General features: G+C 46.3%; 1 protein-coding gene across 1 annotated transcript; it reads left to right on the forward strand.

Annotated features, from left to right (window-relative positions):
* Positions 1 to 6,216: 6,216 nt before the first annotated feature.
* On the forward strand, positions 6,217 to 16,181 carry TUT1 (terminal uridylyl transferase 1, U6 snRNA-specific). Its single transcript, XM_055001372.1, has 10 exons — positions 6,217 to 6,330; positions 8,231 to 8,421; positions 9,658 to 9,867; positions 10,234 to 10,348; positions 10,463 to 10,593; positions 11,940 to 12,160; positions 12,475 to 12,584; positions 13,925 to 14,047; positions 14,133 to 14,225; positions 14,983 to 16,181. Exons 1-10 carry the CDS (start codon positions 6,219 to 6,221, stop codon positions 16,032 to 16,034), a joined length of 2,358 nt encoding a protein of 785 aa, XP_054857347.1. The 5' UTR covers positions 6,217 to 6,218; the 3' UTR covers positions 16,035 to 16,181.
* The last annotated feature ends 1,703 nt before the right edge of the window (positions 16,182 to 17,884 follow it).

Raw genomic sequence — 17,884 nt, forward strand, 5'->3', positions numbered from 1 at the left:
CTTACCTGCCCTCCATGCGCTTTTTGGTCAGCAGCTATTAACCGTGGCAGTTCAACAGAACCTTGTTATGCACATAGAGTGTACTTTTGAGTACCCGATCCTGGGGATAAAACAGCCTTTGGCTTTCAGGCCTTCAATGTCAGCATCTTGGATGCAGCTGGCGGCCCTCTTGGAAGCAGGCGATTAGGCTAGATGGACCCAGCAAAGCACTTGACCTCTGATGCTGGCGTCTCATTTGTGCTGCTGTTTCTTTCAGCTTTTAGAAAGGTGCGGTATAATAATATGGCTAAATATTCCAACTGCCTTCCATAAATCAGCTTAGGACAGCCCGACATGATAGATCTGTTATCCTTACAGTGCAGATGACAGACAGTGAAAGGCAGTAGGCTGGGTCCCACAAAGGATTTATATGGACAGACGAGCAGCAGTTTTTTCCAATTCCCCCCTCGCTGCAGACTTCTGACCCCCCCCAGCTGTTCTTGGGGGACCCCTCTACCCCAGGGGTAGCATTTGGGGGGCAGCATTTTGGTCAGCAGAGGAAGTTGAAGGATTCCCTCTCCACGCACAATAATCTCATGTAGATTCACGACAGTAACTGGCCGAAGACTTCTTGAATAAGCTAGTAGCAGATTAATTGGGGCTTCTTTATTGCTCCTTTGTTCAGCACTCTGGCCTCAGTCAAGGGGAAAACGAGAAGTACGTGAATCCATGCTGAAATCAACCACGTAAAGCAGGCATTACAAACCTGAATCCCATTTATTTCAATGGTATTAGGTCTAACTTACTCTGGATCTGAGCAAATGTCTTATTTTTTTTATTTATGTCATTTATAGCCCTCCTTTCTCATTGAAACTCAAGGCGGATTACACAGTGAGAGATTAGTACAGGCAGTATCAAGGACATTTCCATAAACAATGCCCTAGGGTAAATAAGCACACGTTTACAAAGACATAGCATTAACAAGAATCCAGTACAGAGTTGGAGAAATGCTGAAACAACATAAGCAATTCTGGGACTGACATTAGACAACATGAAGCACAAATTGCTTGTAGGAGCACATATTTAAGACAACAGATAGTACGTAAGGCAACGAAGTGGTGAAGTCTATGGTCCCTAACTCATGAGTGAGGCATCTGAGACCCCCTCCCTACAATACTAAGCTGCTCTCTCTGCAGCATATTGATAGCTGAGCATAAGGGAAAGGCTATTATTAAGTAAAACATATACAATCACAAGGGTGGGTGAAAATGTGTGGCTTTAGAGAGAGCCATTACGTGTCCGTTGGCACCTCTCCTCTTCCACCGTGCACCAATGTTCTAGGGAGAAATGCTTGATCAGTGCAAGAAAAGAGGCAAGTCGCATTCTGGCTACCAATTTTTTTTTTCTGTAGACGAGACTATAATTGCTTTGGTCCATTCCCCTGCTTTTCAAAAAATAATGTGCTCAGAATGTCCTATGGTGAAGGGAGAGAGAAACAAACATTGTTGAAGCAATGGTAACTGAGAAAAGGTGTCTCTGGAGGGATGCTGTTAGCTACTGTTCCCACAAGGCCTCTACAATCGTTGCCAAAGAGGAGACAATTGGAGGACGATTCTTCCTTTTATACAACCTGAATGATCCGTGATTTCAAGAAGGAACAGCCTCTCCTGGAGACAGATGCCCCTGGACCCACCCAGGCTTCACAGATTAAAATCCCTGTGTGGCTACTGCTTGTAATATACCAACATTACCCAAGGCCTGCTGCCAGTACACCACAGTCTGTGGCGCTAGTCAGTTTGCTGGCTGCTACATTCTTATTTAACACAGTCTAACACAGAAGAACAGGGTTTAACACTGCTGCGATCAGTTGCCGGTGCTCAAGGGGATGGAGTAAAACAGGACAAGTTCCAGCATCGCACCCACATCCAGCACGTCAGCTTTTAGCGGAGAGCCCTAGAGGCTGGGGAAGCCTCAGGCATGAAGGAGTTCTTTCCAGGCAAGTTGTGACAACATCTGGAGCATATCCTAGCCCACAAACAGGAAATTCAGGCCCTGGGATGGTGATGTAGGAAGATGTCTGCTGGGGTACTGAATCTCCTGTGGGTGGACTTCACAAGAAAAACCTGCAGTCAGGACACTCAATAATACTTAGAAACTGTGTAGTACAGGGACTAGGACTTGGGTCTAGATTGTTGGACCAGGGCTTGGGAGACTAAGGCTTGAAACCCCTACTGAAGGAGTAACCCAGCACATTATACCCAACATGTGTAGTGTCATAGGTGTGTAACTGAACTCGCAGTCAGACATACAACAGGGAAACTCAAATGAAAAAGCACTATTTTGCTCAGTGCAGCGAAGGCTAAGAAGGAATATCCCTCCCAACCTGCTTTTGCCAGCAGAATGGGCAGGGGGGTGCTTTTTTCTGGCTCCACGTCTTTCCTAGGACACACAGAGCTAGAGAAAAGCCCCCCCCCCAAACCTGGCTGCTGTTTCTGCATGCAAAAACTGGGCAGGAGGGATACCAGATGCTCCTCATCCTTCACAACGCTCCCTCATAGCATCAATTGAACAAAAGCTTCCTAAGTTCAGTTCCCCCAATGTATGTCCGACTAGGAGATCTTAATTGATGGGCAGTCTAGTCATTTAAGCACCTTCATCCCAGTTTGTTAAGGGCTTTGAAAGAAATAAAGAGCTGGTGTGGTGTAGTGGGTAGCATGTCAAACTAGGATCTGGGAGCCCTGGGTTTGAATCCCCTCTGCTATGAAAACTTGCTGGGCGGGTGACAAAGGCCAGTCATACACTCTCAGCCTAACCTAACTCAAAGGTTTGTTGTGAGGGTAACATAGAGGAGAGGAAAATGATAAAAGCCGCTTCGGGTCCCCATAGGGGACAAAGTAAGTAACAATAAATAACTAGCCCTTTGAATTGCATCAGAAGCAGAAACGTCATAACTACATCATATTATGTAGTTATGTTTGAGCCCTGGATTATGATGTAGTTATGTTTGGGAGGGGGGGTGTTGTGTATATGTTTATTAACTGAAATAAATTAAAAACTAAAAAAGCAGCAAAAAGGGAATTGATGGTTGTTGTGGGTTTTCCGGGCTGTATTGCCATGATCTTGGCATTGTAGTTCCTGACGTTTCGCCAGCAGCTGTGGCTGGCATCTTCAGAGGTGTAGCACCAAAAGACTCTCTTTTGGTGCTACACCTCTGAAGATGCCAGCCACAGCTGCTGGCGAAACGTCAGGAACTACAATGCCAAGACCACGGCAATACAGCCCGGAAAACCCACAACAACCATCGTTCTCCGGCCGTGAAAGCCTTCGACAATACAAAAAGGGAATTCTTCAACTGGCAAAATATGATTCCTAATAACATGATCATCTAACAGTCTTGCTGTTTTCTTTTGCTGTTTTCTTTAAAAAATTTATTTCAACAATAACAATACGATACCAAAGCTAGTAGCAACACAGAGATTACAAGGTCTTTTGCTGTATTTGAAGCTTCTAAACTGTCTTGAACATTAGCTACCCCGCTTCCTGTTAAGGATATTGCAATAGTCCAGTGCAGAGGTGGCGGTTAATCATGGACAGATCATGAAACTTATACTCAAGCGACTGCTCCAGCTGGCTAAAGTGCTACGTAATACAGACTAGTTCTGGGACTCTATGTGTAGACATAGACATAACAGCAGCCCTGAGCTGCAAACTTCATCTGTCAGGGCGGAGTGCAACCTGTTGCAGAACATGCTAACACTTTCATCCCCAGGTTGACCAACAGCCCCTGTCTCGTCTGGATTGCTCTTTAGTTTATTGTACCCGCAGGTCTGGTGAAGGCAGCCAGCACAGCTAGATACACCAGTGTGACTCGTGGCCACTGTGTCTTATGCTGACTGTGGTGGAGAGAAGTTCCTGATGTGTAGAAACCAAAAGTTTGCAGAAGACATGGTGTGCTCAATAAGACCTATTTGATTTAAACTTTGCACCTGCGGTCTGTGCAAAGTGGCTACGCATCCCATGTAGCTGCTTTGCAATTTAAATGAGATGCTGAGCAAAAGGTGAGTGTTTTTGCTACCATCACATTTAAATCCAGTCTGAGTCCAGTTTAATGGGTGGCAGAGAAATCAAATTAACCCTGGGTTGAGCAGTGGGGAAAAGGAGAGAAAAACTTGTGTTCAGGTCCCTACTCTACCATGATGCTAGGGTTTGAGCTTCCACATAGCGGCTGGAGATCTCCTACAATTACAACTGGTCTCCAGAGGAGTTAGTCTGTAGTAGCAAAATAGAAGAGTCCATCTGATGAAGAGAACTGTGATTCTCGAAAGCTTATGCTACGGTAAAGTTGGTTAGTCTTAAAGGTGCTACTGGACTCTTTTCTATTTAACTGGTCTCCAGGGCCGATTCCAGACGGCCCTCTGCAATCCAAAACGTTGCGCGTTGTCGCGTGTCATCGCGCGGAAAACACGAAATATTGCATTTTCTCACGCGAGTTTTGCACGACCTCGCGCAAAACTCGCGTGAGAAAACGCGATATTTCGCGTTTTCCGCACGATGACGCGTGACAACGCGCAACGTTTCGGATTGCAGAGGGCCGTCTGGAATCGGCCCATGCCATAAAAATCAGTTGCCCTGGATAAAATGGCTGCTTTGGAGGGCAAACACCCTGCTGAGGTCTATCCCTTCCCAAAACTCTGCCCTCTTCAAGCTGCACCTCCAAAATATCTAGCAATTTCTCTACCTGGAGTTGGCAACCGTACATGACGCTCACTGGCAATGCAATCTGCATTACACTAAAGGTGACCTTGGGCCAGTCATTTTCTCTCAACCTAATCTACCTCACACAAAGTTGTTGCTAATGCAAGAGTATGGAATAAACCCCATATATATGTCATGATTATGAGCTCCTTTAGAGGAAGGACTTAACCATAAGTAGTAACCATTAAGTCTGTGGGAGAGACTTTCCTTTTGTACTACAGTACATGTTGTTATCATCCCCAGCACCAAGATGATGAAATTCTGGCTGGGCTTGCAATTCTACATTGTAGAGGTTAGCCTGTCAGAGTAGGATATGGGAGCCCTCTGTTCAAATGAACACTCTGCCATAGAAGCTTGCTGAGTGACCTTGAACTAGCTTACCTCACTGTTTTAAGAATAATATGGACAAGAGGAGACCAATGTAAGCTGGTTTGGGTCACCACTGGGAAGAAAGCAAGGGTATAAAGTAATTGGAAGCCTGAACATTTTAGTCTGAGGTGCCATATTAAATGTTGGATGCATATTTTGGTGGTGCATTGTACGTTTTTAAGCAGACTTAATTTTCTCTGCAATTCTGGTTTTGGTTGCATCACTAACTTTATATGGAAGCTGTTTTAGGGCCCTTAATTGTGGGGTGGGGCTAGGACATGATATTTAAAATAAATAAACCGACTCAGAGAGGGAGAGGAAGGGGGAGAGGGGGAACCCTGTGTGATATCAGACAAGGTGGTTGTGTGGGTTAAGTGTCCCATATGTTTTAGCCACCTGTCGCAGTATGGCCAAGTTACTATAGCAACGGAGCTGGGGGGGGGAGGGCAGGTTTGAGGCCTAGGAGGAAGCGGCCCTCAAAGATTACGCACCAGATCAACGCTCCTCGTTGTGGTATAGGGTTGCCAGCTCCAAGTTGGGAAATTCCTGGAGATCTGGGAGGTGAAACCTGGAGAAAGTGGGGTTTGGGGAGGGAAAGGACTTTGGCATGGCATAATTCCATAGAGTCCACCCCCTCAAAGTAGCCATTTTCTCCAGGTGAATTGATCTCTGTGGCCTGGAGACCAGTTGTAATTCCGGGAGATCTCCAGCCACTACCTGGAGACTGGCAACTCTATTGTGGTATGAATCCCTGCGAAGCCCCCCTCTCCGAAGGGTGAATGCCTTCACTAGCAGGCGAAACTTTCACTAGACTTTTGGTTCCGAATTGAACGCGCGGGAGGAAACATACATTTCCGCCAAACATGTGGCGGCATTCAAACGGCAACCGGAAGCCTGACTCACCTATAAAATACTCGCCTTCTCCCCCGCCTCTATGGGGAGATAATGGGAAAGGAAGTTGCCGTCACGCGACACGAGAGGCGGGGCTCCGGGCCTTTTATGGCGGAAACAGTAGAGGTTAGGAAGCCTAGAGCGGTTGCTTGCCGGCGGAACGCTATTCGACTCAGCAAAAGGGATGAGGGGGAAAGTTTTAGTGGTAGGACCCATGCCCGGACATGGACATGGAGGTGGAGGAGGCGGGAATGGCCGAACCAACGCTGGACGATTTGGAATCTCTGCCCCGCGGGGGCTTTCGGTGTCGCCTCTGTCACGTGACGGTGGCCAACAGTGAGTGGGGGGTGAAGGGGGGGAGCTTTGTTTTTACTTGTGATTTACTTAAGAGAAAAAAGATCCGGGGCTGAACCTGAGTGGAAATCGCAGCCTTTTACAGGGAAGGGACTCTGCATGTTCTCAGAGGCACTCTCGTCTCTGTTATCCTAGCTTTTCCTAGGCTGAGTCCTGCAGGCATGTACGTTCTGTATGTTGTGATCTTAACATGATCACCGTTTCCAACAAACAGGGACTTTGCGGCGCCTTAAGGAATAACAAGGATTTTTTTTTTAACGCTAGTAAGCTTTCCTAGACGACAGTTCGCTTCACCACATTCCTGGCTGCATTCTTTGCAATAGCAACCGTGAACAATGAAATGACAGGTTGTAAATTTCCTGGCACTTCAGTGTTCATGTGTGCAGGATGAATACTAGATAGATGTGTGGGCAAGAGACAGCAAAACGCATCCAGCCTTTTGCGCAGAGAGAACTTCTAGGTGTTTTAAGGAAGGAGATGAACCTGGAGGAATGGTCATGCTAATAAATCGCATACTATTTTGCAAAGGCAAAACAGGGACAGTGATTTAAGATCGAAGGGGACCAAAAATAAATACAGTTATACCATGTTTCCTTCCGTTTTAAGGGTCTTGTGCCTTTAACAATTATCAGTCACAGAGTTCAGTAGGGTAAAGTTTAGTTAATTACATTTATATCCCGCCCTCCTTGCATGCAAGCTCAGGGCAGCTCACAACACATTTGAATACAAAATTTAAAATACAATTTAATGACAAAACCAGATAAAAAACCAATGAGGAGACCATGAGAGAGAACTCTTCACCTTTTCAATGTTTCCTGTCTTACAGACACAAGATCCCTGCAGAAATCCTAGCTCAGACAACTCCCAGCATGTTTTCTATCCATAACTTTAAAGTAGTTTCTTAAGCAGCCCCCTCATCAGTCTTCATCTTCACTATCTCCTCCTATTGCTGTTTATCTGTGCCAAACCTGCTTGGGGCCAGACAAAAGCTATTTGAGCTGAAGAAGCCATTGAAAACAAACAGCGTGATCCAGTATAGAAAGAAGTTGGTCCAGCACAAAGAAAAGCAAATATTTCACACAGTGCATATTTAATGTTTGGAACTCACCACCACAAGATGAAATGGTCTACAGCTTAGATGACTTTTTAAATGTATAAAAGCCATCCAGTAGTGATTAAAGTGTTGGACTAAGATCTGGGAGACTCAGGTATATATCCCTGTGCTATCATGGAAGTTTGCTGGGTTATCTTTTGGCAGTCACTTTTTCTCAGCCTGACTTACCTCACTGGGCTGTTGTGAGGGTGAAATGGAGACCAATCTTTGCCACCCTGAGCTCCTTGTACAAAGGGCAGGATAAAAACATACTAAATAAATAATAATTTTGTGTAGGAGGGTAAGTCTCTTGACCACTATTAGCAGCAGTACCTGACTGAAACCTCCATGTACAGAGACAGTATACTTCTAAATACCAGCATTGAGGATATATTACAGGGATAAAACCATTGCTTTCATCTGGTGGCTTGGGAGCAACCTGTGGCTTCAGATCTGTAGTGGCTGGAAACAATGCTGAGCTAGACAAGCCTTAAATCTTACACTAAGCAGGAATGTATGGCCTTTTTCTTGGTCTGGGGCTAATTTCCTTCCCTCAAAGTATGCATATGAAGCAGTGGTATTGTGAAAATGTCCTCATGCAGTAACATCACTCACATTAATTCTCCTTCGCATCCTTTCCAAGTTGTTAATATTGTCCCAGCACTGCTGTACCCAAAACTTTGCAAGGTGTTCCAGGTGTGGACCTTAAACAATGTATGGAAAGTTTTTGGTCTTGTGTTTCCTGTTCCAAGTAGTGGCTTGCTGAAAGACCTTGGTTTTACACTGCAGAACCCAGCCTGGATGACCACCTCCGTGGGAAGAAACACCAGCGTCTGGAAAGCCTCCGCTCTATTCGCCAGGACCAAGAGCTTCGTAGTGTTTTTGTCAGCGGCTTTCCCAAAGGGACACCAGCCTCAGAACTGAGTGACTACTTCGAGGCCTATGGGGAGGTCGTCAACGTGGTGATGGACAAGGATAAGGTGAATTGACATATACCCGTTAATAAGCTACAGCTTTGGGAGATGGGAAGGAGGTGGACATACTTAAATTGGAAGCCTGCTAAGGCTTAGGGTGAGCTCCATCTACAAACAGACAAATGCTACCACGACTGAATTTTTCCATTGTGATGGTCTGATAACAACAGTCGCTTTCCCTGTTAAAAGCTGAAATCTACCCCCAATTTGTTTTGAGTTCCAGATGTGACCTTTTCAGTGCAGTCCTAAGCAGAATAAAACATTTTAAAGTCCACTAAGTTGAATGGATCTGAGTTGGATTCGTAGACCTGTTTAGGATTGCGCTGTTCCTCACCTACTGCCACCATGAAACAAAACAAAAGCTTAGAGGAAATAGACTGGTCGTGAAAGATTTTCACCAGATAAAAATGCATAACATTTCCGGAGAAATCTATATAGACTTTTTTAAAAAAGATTTTATTGAATGGGTTAACATACAACACAATACACAATACGTAGTCATTTACCCTTATAATTAAAGTATATGCTCCCCCATCCCTTCCCCCTCTCCCCTTTCCCTTTTTGACTTCCAACAGCACTAAAACCCCTTAATTTCTTGTCCTTATCTCTAGTTACTCTATAGTCCCTATTTATCATAGGTAAAGTCGATGTTCTTTCTCATAGCTCATCTCACTTAGTAGTTATTTAAAGTCTACAGTTGTCCTCTCACATCCCATTTATTTTCCACATAGTCCTTAAGCTTCTTCCAATCAGTTAAAAATTCATTTGGATTCTGCTCTCTCAATTTCCTTGTCAATTTGTCCATTTCTGCCATGTACAACAGCTTTTGGATCCACTCCTCAACTTCTGGTATATCTTCTTGTTTCCAGTATTGTGCATACAAAATTCTTGCTGCAACGGTCATATAGTATAACAGAGTTCTATCAGAAATCTATGTAGACTTGAATCAACTTCATCAAAAAGGCTTAGGATCCCATGAGGAATTGCAAGAGGAGAGAAAGGATTTGGAAATCTGACCCTCCAGGAATTAATCAAAAAACCGTCTTTAAACAACCTGTTTCACCTGCTCTGTCCATCACATTTTCAAGTCACTAGCCCTGTGCACAACTGAGCAAGTATCCCCCGTTCATAAATGCCGTTTATTTTCCTTCCACCTCTGATTGGCTAGGGCAGGAAGAGGGTCGGGTGGTGCGGTCCAAAAGCTGGTTCTTTCCTCCTTGCTTTTGTTTCTTGGATCTCCAGGGTGTCTATGCCATTGTGGAGTTGCAAGACCGGGAGGTGCTCGAGAAGGTGTTGGCACAGCCCCAGCACAGCCTGGGAGGTCAGAAACTGCGTGTCAAGCCTCGGGAGAAGAAAGATTTCAAATACACCCCACCCAGGAAGCAGGGGTCAGCCAAGCGAGAGCAGCTGAGTCCTGAGAAGTTGGCGCAAGAATTGTGCCAAGCTGATGATGTGAGTGAATTCTGGTTTGGTCCTTTTACGTATTTCTAAAAACCATGTAGGAGAACCAGTGGGGAGGGGCGGTGGCTCAGTGGCAGAGCATCTGCTTGGCTCGCAGAAGCTCCCAAGTTCAGTCCCCAGCATCTCCAGTGAAACGCATCAGGGAGTAAGGGACGTGAAAGACCCTCACCTGAGATCCTGGAGAGCTGCTGCTGGTCTGAGTATACAGTCCGGACCTCGATAGATCCAGGTCCAGACTCCGAGTCAGGCAGCTTCACATGTTCAACCAACCTGAGTATGGCTGACAGATGGGATTGCCAGCCACTTAAAATGATTGAACTGAGGGGTTTCCCGCCCCCACCCCCCCCCGCCCCCTAGGTGGATGCCCAGATGACCCGGATGGTGCAGCTCTTTGAATTTTCAGAAGGTGAACGGCGCCTTCGGGATTTACTAGTTACTCTCTTCCAGGAGGTGTTCTTAGAGTTTTTCCCTGGTGAGTTCCTTCTCGCTCTTGACCCGTTTCCTCGCTCATCACCTGTTTCCTTCTCGTTCTTGACCATGGATTACCTTCCCATGACACTTATTTCTCCTGTGTCCTTCCATGCAGGCTCCGCCATTCTCCCCTTCGGCTCCTCAGTGAATGGCTTCGACGTCTCCGGATGCGACCTGGATTTGTTCCTGGAACTTGAGAAGACAAAAAAATTCCAAGCATCTGCAAAGAGTGCTCCTGGGCCCCCGGTGAGAGAGCAGGCAGGAGATGTGGGCTGGAAATGCACGTGCAGACAGTACACGCATTCACTGGAACTTGTGAACAAGGCTGCAGAGTTATGGGTGGGGGGTGGGGAAACTTCTGCCTGAGGTCTTGGAGCACTCCTGCCATTCAGAATAGATACTGTTGGGCTGGGAGGCACTGTTTTGCTGTGGTTCCAGTTCTAAATGGAGGGAAGGTTTCAGATCATGGTACTGGAGGACTGCTATTCAGACCCTTGGAGTCCCCCAAGGTTCCATCTTGTCACCTGTGCTCTTTAACATCTATATGAAACCACTAGTTGATGACACCTAGAAATTAGGGCTGGGTTGTCACTACTATGCAGATGACGCTCAGCTCTTCCTTGTGTTTCTGGCCAATCCCAGGGAGGCTGTAGGATCCCTGTACCAGTGTCTGGAGGCTGTGCGAGAGTGGACACATGCTAATAAACAACCTTAATCCTAACTAGATGGATTTAGGGTGTCGCCTGTTTTGAGTGGGGTTGAATGGGGCTTGAAGGAAGAGGACCATAGAATGGGGGAGGGGGGTGTTCTTGGACCCAGGCCTCCTTTTGTGTAAGCAAGTGACAGCTGTGGCCAGGAATGCTTTTTACCATCTTCAACTGGTTAACCAGCTTCGACCTTTCCTCGGCAGAAATCTGGCCACTATGGTACATGCCCTGGTTTCATCTAGATTAGATTACTGCGATGCGCTCTACATGGGGCTGCACTTGAACAGTTTCAGAAACTGCAACTGGTGTGGAATGCTGCAGCCAGGATGTTGGCTGAAGTGGGTCATGGAAACCATATCATTCCAGTCTTGGCCCATCTGCACTGTCTCTATTACCGGGCACAATTCAAAGTGTTGATGTTGACTTTTAAATGCTCGGGACTGCCTACTCCATTGAGAACCTACCTGATCACTACAGTCATCTTCTGAGGCCCTGCTCTGGTTGCACCCCTGCCTTCTCAGATTAGGCAGGTAGCAGCCTAGGACAGCGCCTTCTTGGTCATGGCACCAAAAATGTTAGTGAAGGCCATTTTTGTGTCATCTGACGTTCTCTCTGTGTTCCCTCCTTCCTGCCCTATGGTTTAATTATGTTTTATGCATGAGTATTTTAGCTTGGTTTTAATTGTTTTAATGATGTGTTTTAGTTTGGTTTTAATGGTTTTTACAATGTGTTTTTATTGTGTCTTAGTTTGTTAGCTGCTTTGGTGGTCCGGATGAGGGCAGAAAGGCAGGGAATAAAATAAAGAAATAAATGTTGCGCTAGATGGACCAGTGATCTAAAGCAGCTTCATCTGTTCCAAATGTATTCCCTCCCCTCCCATTTCAGGCTGAAGATGAGCCAGACTCACATTCAGAGGATTCGATCTTGAGTGATATCGACCTAGCCTCAGCTACAGTACCTGAGGTGCTTGAGTTGGTTGCCACCGTGCTACGCAAGTGCGTCCCAGGTGTCCATCACGTCCAGGTTGTGCCAAATGCCCGTCGTCCAGTTGTCAAATTCTGTCACAAGGACTCCGGTCTGCGTGGGGACATCTCCATTGATAACAAGTATGGTGTGCGTTTGGATTACTTTAGCAGTGTTGACACTGGGGCTTTACATATGTGGTGGGTTGACAGTTCTCTTCCCCTTCACACCCATTTTCCAGGTCCAGTTTCTCCCATGCCAGACTGGACTTCTTATTGGTTAAGATAATTTGCCAGTCCCTGGGTTCTATTCTGCAGATGTGTTCTCACAGCACTTTTCCCAGCATAAAAACACTTCTACTGATGCAAGAGGCTTTCAGGGGGGAAAAATGAAAGAGCAAAACATATGGGTGTGCCAAGGAATGCTCTGACTTCTCGCTGGTTTGTCACCATGGCAGGTTGGCGCTCCGCAATACACGCTTCCTGCAGCTTTGCACTGAGATAGATGAGCGGGTGAGGCCGTTGGTTTATGTCGTGCGTCACTGGGCAAAGCAACAGGCACTGGCAGGTAAAGTGGAGGAGCAGGGGCCTGGTCTACTAGATCTGGAACCCCCAGGCAGAAAATCCAAACAATATCCCTTGTGCATGCTAGCATAGAGCACCATTCTCTGGGAAGGTCTCCTGCTTTAGCCAATTTGGTGTAGTGGTTAAGAGCGCGGGACTCTCATCTGGAGAACTGGGCTTGATTCCCCACTCCTCCACTTGAAGCCAGCTGAGTGACCTTCGGTCAGTCACAGCTTCCAGGCGCTCTCTCAGCCCCACCCACCTCACGGGGTGTTTTGTTGTGGGGATAATAATGACATACTTTGTAAACCACTGGGCATTAAATTGTCCTGAAGGGCGGTATATAAATCAAATGTTATTATTATATTATTATAGCTTCTGTTGAAGTGAATGGGAGGTACACAAGAGTGCAGTCATAACTTGAATCGTGAGCCTTGGCTGGATAAGCTCAGGCAAGGGAATTATATGAAGCAGCTTTAGACTGAGTCAGATCTCTGGTTCCTGTTAGTCCTATGTAGTCTACTCGGATTGGCAGTGGCTCTTCTGGATCTCAAGCAGAGACGCTTCTTATTTCTACTACTCAAGATCTTTTTGTTTAGATGATGAATCTTAATCCTTACATTATGCGTTCCACGTGCACTGTGCTTTACAGGAGACAACAGAACCCTGCCCCCAAAAGTTTACCATAATTAAATCAATAAAGGGAAGGGCAAGAGATGGAAGGGCAATGGACTTGGGAAGAATCTTTGTTCATTCCTGTTGGGAAGGGGTCATGCCAGGGGGTTTCATGGAAAAAGATGGGGGATTTGAAGGAAGTGAGAGAGAAGTGTCATCCCTCTGGCGTCCTGAGAAATGGCTTTAGGAATAAAGGGCAGCGTGGGAGAAGGGGTGGAGTTGTTTGAGGGAGCAGGAGAACCAAGTGCAATGGAGCCGGAAGGACAAACAATACGACCTGCAAAGTATGTTTTCTGCTGCTGAGCTGCAGCTTCTCTTTGAGAATCTGTCTTATACTAGCCATGTTGGTCCAATAAGCCTGAGGCTGCTTTCTAGGCTCTGGGTATAGGTCTTTCCCAACCTTGATTTTTTTCTAACAGAGTGCTGGGGCTTGAACTGAGGTTCTTCTACGTGTGCTAATACCACAAGACCAGGACCTCTCTCTCGGGGTTTTGGTGGGAGTTTTGTAAGGATAGAATTAGATAGCTCATAGAAGGACAAGACCGGAGTACATTCCGATATCAACATAATGAAGACTCTGCAGGGATAGGCCCAAGACAATGGGATATTTGGGGGTGGGTGCTTGGGGAAAGAGGCTTCCTTCTGTCAACAACCTCCTCTTTTCCATAGGAAACCCATTTGGTGGTGGCCCCCTCCTCAATAACTATGCTCTGACCCTGTTGGTGCTCTTTTTCCTGCAAACGCGCAGCCCGCCAGTCCTGCCCACAGTTGCCCGCTTGAAGGAACTGTCAGGTAAGCACCGCTGGGGTCCTGCCATTCTTCCTTGGGCCTCTGGGATTACTCTCGTCCCCATTTTTCTCTTTTCCTTTCCCTGCAGAGGATGAGGAGCAGACTGTGGTGGAGGGTTGGGACTGCAGCTTCCCCAAAGATTCAACCCAGCTGGAGCCCAGTGGTAACAAGGAGAACCTCTGTGAGTTGCTCCAAAGAAGTGGAAACCAGATTGCACAGGCCTTCCCTATCCTCTGTGTCGTTGAGGCCTGGGGGTATTTCCTTTTCCCAGTCAATTCATGCATCTTCTCTTTGCAAGAGGCACACTCCCAAGATCAGTACACACTCCTTAGACAACGGTGTACCACAGAGGCCAGGAGGCCTCCTTTTGAGCAAGCCCTGGCAGCGATCCTCCAGGGTTCTGTGATTTCACAAATCCAGGTGCAGAATTGATACTGGGTGCAAGTCCCTATGGCTGAGAAATCTGTGAAGCTTGTGCTTCCAAGTCCTACCCATCCATGGCCATAGCATGACGCTAAATAAATAAATAAATACAACCAACCAGAAATTCTTAAGCAGCAGCCCAGGTAGTGCTTTCTTATCTTTCTCTTAGACGCAAACTCTTGTGGGACTCTGATTTGAAACAATAAGATTATATGGGTGTGATGGAAGCACTGAAGTGACTGGTAGGTGTGCATTTATGCACGTGCGCACACATATTTATTTAAAACATACACCTGTCCGCCTCTGAGCTTCTCAGGACCTGCCTTGGGAGAACAGTGGGCATATATATATTTAAAATATATTAAATATACATATCCATGCCCACCTTTCTTCCAGAGTAGTTCCTGAGATGCTCTGGGGAAAGGCAGGCATATAAATTTTCCCACATTCCGTCTGCATTGCCTTTCTGTGACCTTTGACTCAGAGGCTATTTGCTCATCTGCCTCTCTTTCTAGGTGCCTTACTGGCAGACTTCTTCCGTATCTTTGGGGACTATGACTTCCCAGGGTGTCTGATTTCGCTCCAGGAGGGCCAGCCGCTGCCTCTGCCCAGCGTCTTGCAGTCTGAAGTGGGCAGCAAACTCAAGCTGGGGCCCTTCAACCTACAGGACCCCTTTGAGCTGAGCCACAATGTGGCTGCCAACGTCAATGAGAAGACGGCACTGCGATTCCAGCGGTGCTGCCAGGCAGCCTCCAAATACTGCCGCAGCCTACAGTACCAGCGCAAATCCAGCAAAGGCAAGATCTGGGGCTTGGTGCGCCTCTTCCAGCCAGGCACTGCTGAGGCCGAGGTCCCAGTAGCTGCCGAGTTTGTCATCAACCTCCCCCTGACTCTGGCGGTGTTGCCTGCCGAGACCCACGAGCTGCTGTGCCAAGCCAGGGATTTCCAACTGCGCTGCTTCCAAAAAGTCTGTGCAGGCATTGCTTTTATCTTGCAGGATGTGCTCAAATGTAGTTGCTTAGAGGCACAACAGGGGTCAGAGGAGGAACGACAAGCAGTCCCTGAAGGTAAGCAAGGAGAACAGCAGACAGAAGCAAAAGCCGGGCCATTGTCGGCAGGGTGCAAGCGCTCTCTGGATGAAGAGGAAGCAGATTCATCGTCACCTTCCTCTAAGAGGCCACGAACAGATACGTTAGTCCCAGAGGGGGAAAGCATGACTTGGGACTGTGCCACCTGGCACAAGGTGTGGCTGGGACGCCGCCGGGTCAGGCGACAGCTCCGCGGGCCACAACCTGACCAACAGCAGGCAGCTGGGTCTCTGGAACTGGAGGCCAAAGTTTCTGAGGCCATTTCCCAGCAGGAAGGGGGGGGCAAGCCTGCGGACCCTTTGTTCCACTTCTCCGTTTGTGCCCGAGTGAGGGCCGATGCTTTTGTCAAGCAAGATATGCGCATCAGCTTGTGCTTTGAACCGGCTCCTGAGCAGGCAGCCGCCTTCCAAGAGTTCTTCCACTTCTTGCAAGGGTTCTTGCCCCGAGCGGTGGAGCAGCACCTGGCTAGAGAGGCCTGAACCCACCAACAGAGACGACACGCGCAAAGGAGAAGGCGTTTGTGTTGCGTTTTAATGTGTTGCATTTGAATGGGGACTGATTTGTACATGGCATTTTTTCCCCTTATACTGCTGCTGAGAATAAAAGGGGCGAATGTTGAAACTTAAGAGCTAGGAGGTTCCTAGTCCTTTGGGCTGTGTATAATCCCATCCTTCTGAACGGGGGAATCTTCTTAATATCACCATATGACCATTAGAGGTGCTTCCTACTGGTCAGATTTCCGTAGCTAAAAAACACGGAGGATCTTGCCAGTGCATGAGCTACTGGAGAAACTCACAAACATGGTTTGACGGTGATGGCCATTCCCTATTGTTTGTTCCTAGCATTCCAGTATTCACAAGTATACTGATTCTTTACAAGGGAGTTCCATTAATTTATCATGGCTGGATGAACCTCTCCATAAACTTGCCGTATCTTTTTATTTCTTTGGATAATCCCATCTGTGCTAATCAAGTTGTGAATTACGTAACTGATTGATACGCTGTGTAAAGAGGCATCTTCTGTTTGTGTAACAGATTCTTATCCTTGTCTTACTAAGGCTTTTATTATCTCAAACTAAAGATTTATCTCTACTCTTGGACAGTTTTCAGCAATTAGTTAAGGCCTGCAAAACAGAACTTGCTTTTTTAGCAGTGCTGCTTATCAGTACAAAATTTTTTATAGGGTTCTTTCAAAACTTTTCCCTATCAAGACACACAGAATCCTTCTAGGGTTTATTTCTTTTTATTGAAATACACTCTAGGCTTTTAAAGAAGCAAGGGTAAAGGTAGTCCCCTGGGCAAGCACTGAGTCATTACCGACCCATGGGGGGACGTCGCATCACAATGTTTTCTGGGCAGACTATTTGGTTACGGGGTGGTTTGCCATTGCCTTCCCCAGTCATCTACACTTTACCCCCAGGAAACTGGGTACTCATTTTACCGATCTCGGAAGGATGGAAGACTGAGTCAACCTTGAGCCAGCTACCTGAACCCAGCTTCCACTGATCAAAAAATGATTATTTATATAAATCCTACAAAGATACAGAAAAGCAATAAGAATTATGTCTGCTAACATTTCCTAATTAAGTCCAAGTTTTAAACAATCAAAGTTTCTATGAAATGCATTAAGATTCCCATAGCATACAGTACAAAGGTAAGATTCTCACCTAGGTCCTCATGAGATTTCTTCCAATCAAAACTCTGACATACAATCTGAGTTGGCATTTTTTATAGATTATCTTATGCAAAACTCTAAGATCTTTTTCACGTGATAGCATAGATAAACTATGATTGGCTTAATGCTTAATTAAATATTCATATTTTCTAATTACCCAGAAAGTGGTGTTATATCCAACTTGAAAAACAAAAACCATAAATTGGTGAGAAATGACAGAACGTGTTAAAAGTTAGTAGATCACCTTTGGTCCAGTCTCATGTTTTCCTTTCCAAGCTTGCTTGGGAGCTCTCTCACTCGATCCCAAACCTCTAGGCAGGCGGTATTCCTTCACTCGCCTTCTAAACCAGGACTAGTGAACCACCACTTCCTTGTCTCTTCAGAAACACCTGGCTGGCTGCTATATGGACCTGGGATATTATCTAACTTAAAGGACTACTCCTGGTACAGGTCTGCTCATCTTCTGGCATCTTCTTCCAAAGATACCTACTCTGGGGACCTCAACATTTTCAATGGTAATGTGTGTCTCCGCTTTTGGGGTATTTTTTCAGAAAAGGTGAAAAAAAATCCTTACTAATATTATGCAGGCTGTGTAAGGTTACATTCTTCAAGACAGCTTCTTGGAAAGTGGCTACTTGCTGAAGAGCTGAACCAT

This window comes from Eublepharis macularius, chromosome 1, assembly GCF_028583425.1.
Source record: "Eublepharis macularius isolate TG4126 chromosome 1, MPM_Emac_v1.0, whole genome shotgun sequence".
NCBI lineage: Eukaryota > Metazoa > Chordata > Lepidosauria > Squamata > Eublepharidae > Eublepharis > Eublepharis macularius.

Excerpts from the sequence above, each read along its gene's own strand:
- TUT1 (XM_055001372.1), top strand. The coding sequence starts at position 6,219 with ATGGACATGGAGGTGGAGGAGGCGGGAATGGCCGAACCAACGCTGGAC. Across the intron at positions 9,868-10,233 it reads AATTGTGCCAAGCTGATGAT|GTGGATGCCCAGATGACCCG; the intron begins GTGAGTGAATTC and ends CCCGCCCCCTAG. Across the intron at positions 14,226-14,982 it reads TGGTAACAAGGAGAACCTCT|GTGCCTTACTGGCAGACTTC; the intron begins GTGAGTTGCTCC and ends CTCTCTTTCTAG.